Source organism: Carassius carassius, chromosome 13, assembly GCF_963082965.1.
Source record: "Carassius carassius chromosome 13, fCarCar2.1, whole genome shotgun sequence".
Classification (NCBI taxonomy): Eukaryota; Metazoa; Chordata; class Actinopteri; order Cypriniformes; family Cyprinidae; genus Carassius; species Carassius carassius.
The window spans coordinates 21,606,034-21,616,957 of NC_081767.1; the positions used below are offsets into that span (position 1 = coordinate 21,606,034).

At 38.1% G+C, this 10,924-nt stretch overlaps 1 protein-coding gene and 1 long non-coding RNA gene across 4 annotated transcripts; both read right to left on the reverse strand.

The window, feature by feature from the left end:
- Positions 1-404: 404 nt before the first annotated feature.
- On the reverse strand, positions 405-4,539 carry LOC132155662 (lysM and putative peptidoglycan-binding domain-containing protein 4-like). Of its 3 annotated transcripts, none has more exons than XM_059564387.1 (3): positions 4,351-4,539; positions 2,788-3,077; positions 405-1,519 (listed from the first exon to the last, which is right to left on the reverse strand). In XM_059564387.1, exons 2-3 carry the CDS (start codon positions 3,055-3,057, stop codon positions 1,001-1,003), a joined length of 789 nt encoding a protein of 262 aa, XP_059420370.1. In that variant the 5' UTR covers positions 3,058-3,077; positions 4,351-4,539; the 3' UTR covers positions 405-1,000. The 3 variants fall into 3 exon arrangements, with proteins under 3 accessions (XP_059420370.1, XP_059420369.1, XP_059420371.1); XM_059564386.1 differs by having other exon boundaries at positions 4,285-4,539; XM_059564388.1 differs by lacking the exon at positions 4,351-4,539 and adding an exon at positions 3,232-3,367.
- A 2,189-nt stretch (positions 4,540-6,728) lies between these two features.
- LOC132155664 (uncharacterized) lies at positions 6,729-9,324 on the reverse strand. Its single transcript, XR_009437325.1, has 3 exons — positions 8,736-9,324; positions 7,487-8,050; positions 6,729-6,947 (listed from the first exon to the last, which is right to left on the reverse strand). It is a non-coding gene; the product is annotated as an uncharacterized LOC132155664 (long non-coding RNA).
- Between the last annotated feature and the right edge of the window lie 1,600 nt (positions 9,325-10,924).

Genomic DNA, 10,924 nt, shown 5'->3' on the forward strand with positions numbered 1-10,924 from the left:
TATTATTTTTGTATGAAAAGGAGTTTTAATGTATTCACTCACTGGCCATCCCAGTGCAATACAAGTTTAAGAGAGAGAGAGAGAGAGAGAAAGAGAGAGAGAGAGAGAGAGAGAGAGAGAGGGAGAGAAATCTTCTACAACTCAAAAGATATCTTTTAATATCCAAAGGTCAGAATGTGTCCATCTGCACATGATTCTTTATTGCACTTCAAACTGAACAAACAGTTATTTAATACAAGTTAATTATTTGGCACTGTTAGCACATTGAAACAACTGTTTGGCAGTAGTGTTCTGGCAAAATCAAAACAAAGAAATGGACAAACAGGTATAAAGTTGCAAAAACATCAAACCTTTTGATTTTTTTTTTTTTCCGATTCCTCTTTGATTTTTTTTCTTCAATAAAATTGCATTAATTTCATCAAGCATTGATATACAAAGACAGGACCACAACACATATGATCAATTTGATGAGAAAGGCTGTGTTTCATAATGATTATTTTTTCTTCACAAAGAAAAATTGTTATAACCATTTCATAATTCAGTTAAATAATAGCACCCATGAAACCAATAACAACAGTTCCAGCAGTCTGAGTGTAAAGAGTAAGCAGATGCAACACTCAGTTTGTGCAATGTAAACTCATAATCTCATTTGTTAAATTGTTTCATTATGTAACTTCACTATACGCAAATAAAATTTACAGTGACAGTTCACCCAAAAACTTATGTCATCATTTACCCACCCTCATGTCTCTCCATATTTATGTCTCTCCATATTATGTTTTTTTTTTTCTATGGTACATATATTTTGAATAACGTGTTGTTATATTTGAAACCCAAATGTTACCTTTTTTATTTTGGGTGATCTGTTTACTTAAATGAATGTACCATAATATTGTGAACTTGTAATACAAAATTTTTCTGCCAATTAGCAAAGAAAATTGTAGGCATGAAACCAAATTTCAAATGTTATACTAACTTTTTTATATTACTGTGCTGACGCTCACCCTGTACTCTTTGAGGTATTGAAGTTGCCCGTGATGTTGCCCACTATATTGTCCGCTGCTGATCCACCATTATCTTGAGTTTTTAAATATACCACATAGAATATTGGCAGGACAATGCCAATGAGTAACATTGCAATTACAGCGTTCCACCACTGGATCCCCCAGTCTGCACCATAGCTGCCCAAATGCCGGCTTCTCCACCCCCATTGTCTGGATATCCAGGAACTGCTGGAAAGGACCTCTTCTGAGGGGTCTGTGCTTTGGATCAGACGCACAATGTCACTGTCCACCTCTTTAAGGTAATTGGTGTAGTCCTGCACCTGAGGTGTTCCCGAGATGTTTGCTTCAGCACTGTTTGATGATGCTACGTCATTGCAGGGTCTTTGCTGGGGGTTCCTGAGCTCAGAGTTGGCCTCGGTTAGCAAGCCATGCTTCTTTACAGGGATTCTGATTGACCTCAGTGCATACATGTCCTGCTCTTGAAAAAGGTTGTTTACCCTTTTTATGTCAGCCACCTGGAAGCCATAGAAAAGGATTATTTTTTTATAGGAAAAGTTCACCCCAAAAATGAAAATTTGCAGCAAGTGTACTCATCCTCAGGCCATCCAAGACTCTAGATGAGTTTAATTTTTTTTCCAGTATTATGGATAGAGCAATGGTTTGAAGTTAAAAACATGATGGCTTTTTACTTCAGAAGACATTAACTGATGGACTTGAGTCAGTGTCAATTACTTGTGGATTACTGATGTTTTTATCAACTGTTTGGACTCTTTCTAAGGGCACCCATTATCTGCAAAAGATACATTGGTAATCAGTGTTGGGGAGTAACTAGTTACATTTAACTGAGCTACGTAATTTAATTACAAAATAAAAGTAACTGTAATCATTTACAGTTACTGAGAAAAAAATGTGTAATTAAATTACAGTTACTTGAAAATGTTAAAGACTACATAGGGTACTGCAAAGGGGGTTACATCTGAATATTTTCACACACACACCCACATACAGATTTCATTGATTTCTTCCCAGAATTTGCATTGACTGCTCTAAAATATGAGGCACCACCTTTTCAGGAGTTTAGGACACAGAATAGGACACTTTAATACAATAACTGTTTTATTTCCTATTTGGGTTTATGCATACCGTATGTTTCTTTTTTTTTTTTTTTAGATTAACTGTTAGATGCCAGTTTCCTGTCATAGCTATGCAAAGATTTGATTTCAAAAACAGAATCATAGCCATTAAACTATATCTTGTTATGATTTTAAATCTGTATTTAACCTCAAAGTAAAAAGAGGTGCTTTTGTGGTGGCTGTGCTTTAAAATTAAAATTATTATAATCTTAATTCAAGTGATCAAGGATTCTGAAAGTCTGACAGTAATCAGTGTTGAGTCCAACTGTAATGTAAAACCTGCCTGCTTTAAATGTTTCAAAATGATTAACATTTAAAAACATTTGTTAGAAATTTTAAAAAGTAATCAAATGTGATCAGTTACTTTACTTTAATAAAATAATTAAAATAGTTACACTACTTATTACATTTTAAATAAGGTAACTTGAAATCTGTAACCTATCACATTTCCAAAGTAACCTTCCAAACACTGTTGGTAAGCAAATTATGTTATACGAAATTTCTCCAAATCTGTTCTGATGAAGAAACAAACTCATCTATATCTTGGATGGCCTGATGATGAATAAATTTGCATAAAATTTTCATTTTTGGGTCATCTATTTATTTAAGTGCCTAAATGAGAATGATCTATACGCAATAAAACAAGATACCTTGCATCCATATTGAATGGCCAGTTTGCTGAGATTGTCCTCATGTGAGATGTCCCGTTCCAACAAGAGCATTTCTCCCGCTCTTTCTCTCTCCTGTGAGTACCACTCTCGGCTCCGCGGCCGTAGCTCCATGACATTGAGTTCCTCATCCTCAGATGACTCTTCTGGTTCTTCTCGTCTGTATCCAAACATGTACACTTGGCCATCCGCACTGGCATGTACATCCACAGGAGCCTGAAAGGCTCGAGGGAGAGGATCCCCTCGTCTCATCACTGCAACTTGACCAATATCTAGAAGAATAAGTAGTAAGGCCAGTTCAGTTCAGCTGAACACTAATGTTCAAAAGTTTGGGGGTCAGTATTTTCTTTTATTTTTGCATTTAAATTAATTAAAACATTTACTCTGAGAAGAAAAATTAAAATGTGACAGCAATCACAGAACAACCTCCTTTACAGCAACCAATCTGGCTTCAGAAGTGGACATTCAACTGAGACGGCCCTGCTGTCAGTTGTTGAAGCCCTAAGACTGGTAAGAGCGGAATCCAAACCTTCAGTACTTATCCTGCTTGATCTGTCCGCTGCTTTTGTATATATATACACACACACACACACACTCAAACACACACACACTTTTAATATATAATAAAAAAAATGCATGCATAAAAGAAAGATTTTAAACTTTTGAATGGTAGTGTTCATCAACTGAGCACTTTTAATAAAATAAAAAAAACGGTGAATATCATTTGCAAAAAGAATACTTTCACTGCACAGCATTTGCAATCAAGCAGTAATTATGTCAAATTATGTTAAAATATAAATTAATTTTGTATATTTATTATACATAAAATGCTAGCGGGAAAAAATTGCCTTATAAAGATAAAGGAGCTGCATCTTATCAATGTTTAAAATGTGTTATTATTTCCAATAAAAATGCTGTAACACAATTTAAGATTTATTGAAAATTACATTAATACACTGTTAGAAATTGATATTGACCAAAATAACTGATGTAGGGTGTGAAACTTGTCTTTTAAAATCATTAGTTTTTTACAGGACCAAAAGTGCCCATAGTTGAAAAACCAAACTCCAGCACATTGCTTGAATTAGGAAATCCGCATTATTATCAGTCTTATAGCAGGTAGATATCAACTTTATTGTAATAAAAAGTTTGTAACTACAGTAAGAAACATACTGCAGAATGTAAACAACACGCAACCGTCCATGCATCATTGTTTATATGTATACATCTAACGTTACTGGATTGTGACACAACTGTAGGACATAGTAGTAGAGCTGGAAAGTGATTATTGTCTGTAATGCAAAACAACGGATCTGCGCAGAACACCGTTACGTGAACAGAAATGACTACCCCCAAACTGCAAAAGGCAAAACTCAACAAAATATAGTTACCTTAGATTTGTTAAGAATAAAAATGGAGTATGTGTACAGTAAACACTTAGAAAGGTTACAGAAAGTTAGCCGACATTCGTTAACTTACTATCAGCTCAGTTTAAATTCGATTTTTCATTACTTTCCAAGCTGTCTGAATCCGAATACTACTCACTTTTCTAGAGAGAAACAGCTACACCGTAACAAAAATAATCCCAAGTGTCATTTTAGAAACTTCTTACTGCAACCGAGTTTGCTAGTGCTGGCAAGAAAGCTACTGTAGATTGATAGGTCCTCCAGCCAATAAGCTCGTTGAAGAAGGCGAGTCCTCTACTGTAGATCTGCTGTAGATTGTGCTAGTGGTTGCGTGCGCGATATTTATTGTAAATAATAATCTTTGAAAAAAAAAGATGGTGTCAGGCGTTCAATTAGAATGGTGCCATGGTGGATTACCCGTGGTTTATGTTTTCCAAAGTGTTTCACTCTCTTAGCCTAAGTATGGTTGAGAACACGGGCTCGTCTTACGTGTCACGGCATGATGTAATAATTCTCAGAAGGTGAGACCTGTAGGTGTAGTCTATCCATTCCCTGCGTTCCATTTGGAAGTCTCATATATTTGAAACACTCGTGCCTATTATAATTTATGAGTAGGTGTGCCTATTTTGTCATTTTATCAACAATTGTTACTATATAGTCACAGAATTTTTTCAATAATGTAATTGGGTCTTGAATGTAGACTACAAATATATATATATATATATATATATATATATATATATATATATATATATATATATATATATATATATATATATATATATATATATAATGAAATCGATTTTGTATTCGAAAGCCAGCAGTTATTGTGTTGCATTGCTTCCGCGCTGATATTCAAACAAGTCAGTGTGGTTGGAATGAAATATGAAGCTGCGGGTAAGGCATTGTGACAAGAGATGAACACGTAAAGATTGAATCACGTGGGTTTTAAAAATCAGAATTATTTCGAAAAGGGTCATACAGGCTTGGAATGTCATGACGGTGACTAAATAATGGCAGAATATATTATTTGAATAGGCCTGTCCTTTTAATAGGCTAAATAAGAAGAATATATATGCATAATATAAAAACAGATTACTATGGGATAAATCTGGCAGTGTGTCTTTTCAAGCTTACCAGGACTTGTCAGTTTGACCTCAAGATGTCGCCATATATCTGCAGTAGTTTCAACCCAATCTACTCAAGGATGGTATCCAGTAAAGTGTTTTAAACCTCTGTTTTATCCATCTCCCTCATTCACCTCCTTTGTCAGAATATTCTTTGACAGCAATAGAGAAACTTGTCCAGTCCAGGAGTCAATTAACATGGCAGGGCTGCGTCAGAGCACATAGTGCTATTGAGATACTTCAGGTCGCTTTATACATTCCTGCTAAAGCACAGGTCAGCACTCAGGCTCAACAGTTCATGATGGAGGACACGCGCCTGCCATAGTCGATCCACATTTGGACACTGATGTTGGGAGCCCTGGGACACGTGTCAGTCCTCTAAGCTTGACTAGCAGGCTTTGTTTAAGCATGACAGTGTATGCCCTCTGCTTGCCATGGGGTCAAATATAACAGCAAGTTACACACAAGTTTTGCCTACGTCACACTAGTTGTGTGGAAAAAGTGTGATCTTTTCAAATCCAATTTTGGCCATGGTCATATATGGTTCAGGATCTAGTGCATGGCCATACAACTGTGAAATCTGAATTTATTTTTAAAATGTAGTGTTAATTAACATCACACATTAGGAGCAAATGCTTGTCATCATTCAATGCACACTGTGCATACCAGACAAAATTATAATGAATCAATGAAGCAACAGAAAACTCAGTGGAATAACTAATGTAATTGATTTTGAAAAGAAGCTTCAGTTGAGAAAACAGGAATGTATTGTAGTCAAGTAAATCTGATAATCTTGTAATTTGCAATTCCACTTATCACACAGCTGGCAAGTGCACATATCTGACTTTTTTTTTTTTTGCTGTTGTTTGCATTCATGTGGGTAGTGCACATGACATTTTTGTAAAAATGCAGGTCATTAAAGGTCAAAGAGCAGCAGCAATGTCATTACAAAACTATCAGATAATCAGAAGTAAGCATAAAAATTGTCAGGAAATTTTTATTTTAACAAGCTATAATAAAGTTAATAAAGTTTTACCTTTAATAAAATAAAATTAATAAATCATGGAGTCCCATTAACAGTCTCAGAGGACAGCAATGCTTTGGTTTAAAGGAATAGTTTCACCTAAAACAAAAACTTTGCAGAAAATGTACTCATCCCTGTCCAAGATGAGTAGATGAGTTTGTTTTTACAATGGAACAGATTTGAAAAACTTTAGCATTTACAAAAGCTATCAAAATATTTATAAGAACTGTTTTGGACTGTTTTCACTTGTGAACAGGGCTTGATCTGTGCATATTTCTCTCCTGATTCAGACCAGTTTACTTTTTTACTGAGAAAGCAATACTTTAGATAGAGGACTTGTAGCAACTTTTTGCTTCACAAGCAGTGGCGGCTCCAGACAATTTTGATTGGGGGGGCAATGGGGGGTCCTGGTCATTTCAAGGGGGGTCTCATGAAAACCAACAAAAAATACAGTGGACACGGCTAATATCTGCATATTACTGCTACTAAACAACAAAAACAACACAGCATATCAACTACTTTGTTTTTAATTAATTAATCAATTGCAGTTTGCAAACAATATGCTCAAACTTTAAGGGGCAGGTGCTCAAAGTATAAAAGGGGCACATGGAACAAGGCTTTAAATGGCACTGTTCAAAATATCAATACAGCAATATATTTGGATGCATTCCTTGCTGATTCACGTATAGATATGGATGGTTATGTATTGATACAGCAGCAAATGCTTTGATGCAGTTTTGAAAAAGAAACAATAGAGAAGACAATTTTAAGTTTAAAATAATAATAGCTCTGTGATTAGAAACTGAAATGTCTTAAATTATCCCAACCTGATGGCTTTTTCTTCTCTGTTCTACAGAATAATTAAGAACAGCTGTTATAGTAAAAACTATAGAAAACACTTGTGCCTCTACATTTTCCTCTTTCTCACCAGCCTCTGTCTCCTGGCTTGCTGTTACCTGCTCTCTTTCTATCACTTGTGCTTCTACATTTCCCTCTTTTTCTTCCTCTTTCTCCATCTCCTCATTTGATCTATTACTTTCCACTCTCTGTCCATCTAGGAACAAGGCTCAATTTACTATTTCAGCATTAATCTATTATGTTAACCATCACTAATACTCTTGCACCTAATCAATAAGTCCACCTTAAATATTGATACAAAACATAAAAAAACTGATACACTGGAATATATTGATTCATATTATTAATACTGTTGTAGTTGTTGTTGTCTAAAATCGAACACCTTTGCAATGTAAACAAATGACAGGCTACATTTGTTATTCATATCCCTCACACTGCACTTTGATGTCAGGTATATTATGCATTTTTTTATTGACATTGATATTTTTACATTTATTTCCAGAGAGATATTATTGAGTTTACAGGCTAAAGTGGTCTTGCTGTTGTAAACACTGTTGCTATTGTAGAAAAAAAATATTTGCGTCACATTTAAAATATAATTATATTTTAATTCATTTCTGAATTGTTTTTATTTTTATAATGATAATTCAGAGAATGAGAAAATTTGAATAAGCCTTACCAGTGTTGTGATAATTATTTTTAAGGCACTCCATGTGTTAAAAAATAAATAAGTACTGTAATATAATAATAGTTTAGTCAAATAACATAAAAAAGACCAGACCCTTCAACACCTGTGAAACTTTTCTCCCTCAAACAGCACGCTAGTGTTACTCATAGACAGTAAAAGAAATGGACACAGCGACCCCATTGGAACTCAATTGAGACAAGTGAAGCCCATTTTTAGCGATTTTTAGCACTTCCGTTTCTGACGTGCAGACTCAAACTAAACTTGATGACGTCAGCAACCTGTCTGACAGATGTAAATCTTCTAGTAGCTGTGCGTGCAAACTGCCATCGTTAATCTTGCAGAGACGGCGAGCTTGAGCGGGGAGTTCTTTGGCGTGAGTGAGCAGGAGTAAGTATTCTGATTAATTATTTTGTATAGTATTTTAAAATGTAACGCCAGGGCTTGTATCTATGGGCTTCTCTCTTGACGTCTCCCCGATTGCCTGCGAGCTTCTCCTCCTGTCTGTACGGTAATTGCTCTACTGTGCGACAGAGAGTCGAGTGGTTATGACGCAATCGTTAGCCTATTTTTACAAAAACTGTTTCTACGGGGCCATAATGTAACATAGAAGGTAATGGAGCCCTTTATTCATGGTTGTGTTTTTTTTAGAAATAAATAATGGACAAATGGAGTCTTTAAACGCCTCAGATGTAAAGTTATTCGCTGTCAAAGTGACGCCAAAATGAATGGGAGTCAATGGGATGCTACAAGATGGCGGCACGCGGCCGACTTCAACTTCCGGTCGACTTCCTTCCCGCCTGGTGTTACTTCTACACTACAGGCTACACACAGCAATATAAACAACATATCTGCATGTTCTCACATCACATCGTTCTTGTAAAATAATAATAAGTAAATAAACATCAAAATCACTTCGCTGAGAATGAAACACCACTTACCAGCTGCCGTGGTGTTGAAAATATCCTTTAGCAATTAAAAAATGCGCGTGAGGAATCGGCCTGGTCGGATGAGGTCGTCGTCGTAAGGTGATCATGTTGGTCATTTTATTTACGGCTAAATTATTATTAATAAATTGTACTAATATTATGATTGGGCGTGGGCAGGCATTCACAAAAGGGAATGTTATTACACAAAAAATTCGAGGAAATTTAGCTTTGAAAAAAGGGCACTTAAGGGGCAAAGGAGCAGGTGCTCAAGTGAACCGGTTCTTTCGGACAGTTCGATCAAATAAAACCAGTTGAAAAAAACGGTTCACCGGTTCTTTTGCGCTCGATGTAATGTCATTCGCGATGACTACCCTTCATTCAAGCCTTCGGTTTACCCGCGCTCATAACACTAGCACAGAATCAGTTCAGAATCAATCATCAAAAGAATCAGTTCGGTTCAGACGAGCTGTGAGTCAGTCTGCTTCACACTGAATCACACATGCGCAGTATCATCAGCTCCTCGGTTCTCGAATCGGACGCGTCCCGACAGAACGTCTCAGGTTACGAATGTAACCATGGTTCCCTGAGAGGGAACGAGACACTGCGTCCTCTGAAGGGACACAGTGCGTCTCAAAACAGTATGTAGTACTGGAGCGCTCTGAAAGAACCGAGAATCAGTCTCCCATGAGAGGAGGACTCTGAGCTCCGAGCAGCATGCTCATAGGCGACCCTTTCAGAAAAGGGGAGCGCTCCTAAACTACTGCGAGTATTTCCCACACAGCCCCCCATGTTGAGGGGCGATGCTTGAGGTGTATAACAAATACACACCGGTTGGATGAAGCCCAAGGAACCCCGGGGCTAATCATTTCAAGAAAGAGAACGAAGCGGAGTGCGTAACCTTTACCTTACAGGATTTCCGAAAGTGTCTTGCGTGCACACTTACCACTTATGTGGATTTCAGACAGTGCGCAAAGCGTTAACGTGCACACTGACCACCATGTGGGTTTGAGAAAGTACACAGGCTTAGCGTGTGTACTGAAAGGTTACCTGACAACCACAGTATGTGGGAGCTCAAATTCAGAGAGACCTGTGAAGCCTGCTACCTGATAACCACAATATGTGGGAGTTCACCTACAGAGAGGCCTAGAGAGGCCTACTACCTGTTACCAGATAACCACCTCAAGTGGAAACTGAGAGTAATATGGAACTTGACTCCAGGGAGGCCTGGTGAGGCCTACTACCTGACAACCACAAACCGTGGGAGCTCGCTTCCCACAGTATGTGGGAGCTAAATCTCCAGGGAGGCCTGGCGAGGCCTACTACCTGGCAACCACAATATGTGGGAGCTCGCCTTCAGAGAGACCTGGTGAAGCCTACTATCTGAAAACCACAATATGCTATTTAGTGGAAACGCACAGTATGTGGGAGCTAAATCTCCAGGGAGGCCTGGTGAGGCCTACTACCTGACAACCACAGTATGTGGGAGCTCACCTTCAGAGAGACCTGGTGAAGCCTACTATCTGAAAACCACAATATGCTATTTAGTGTAAACGCACAGTATGTGGGAGCTAAATCTCCAGGGAGGCCTGGTGAGGCCTACTACCTGACAACCACAGAATGTGGGAGCTCACCATCAGAGAGGCCTGATGAAGCCTACTACCTGATAACCACAATATGTGGGAGTCCACCCAGCCCCTCATGTTGAGGGAAGCGATGCTTGAGGTGTATAACAAATACACACCGGTTGAATGAAGCCCATGGAACCCAGGGCTAATTATCTTAAGAAAGGGAATGAAGCGGAGCGCGTAACCCCTACCGTACAGGATTTCAGAAAGTGCGTCTTGCGTGCACACTTACCACTTACGTGGATTTCAGACAGTGCGCAAAGTGTTCACGTGCACACTGACCACCATGTGGTTTTGAGAAAGTACACAGGCTTAGCGTGTGTACAGAATGGTTCCCAAGCATCGCAGAGGCGCTGGATCGCACGGGAGAGGTGAGCTCCAACCCTCAAGCGAGGGGAGCATCACCTGAGGCAGTACATACAGAGGACTCCGTAACTACCACCTCCCCGGATGCGCCAAGCGGCC

Excerpts from the sequence above, each read along its gene's own strand:
- LOC132155662 (XM_059564387.1), bottom strand. The coding sequence starts at position 3,057 with ATGAGACGAGGGGATCCTCTCCCTCGAGCCTTTCAGGCTCCTGTGGAT. Across the intron at positions 1,520-2,787 it reads CCATTCAATATGGATGCAAG|GTGGCTGACATAAAAAGGGT; the intron begins GTATCTTGTTTT and ends TATGGCTTCCAG.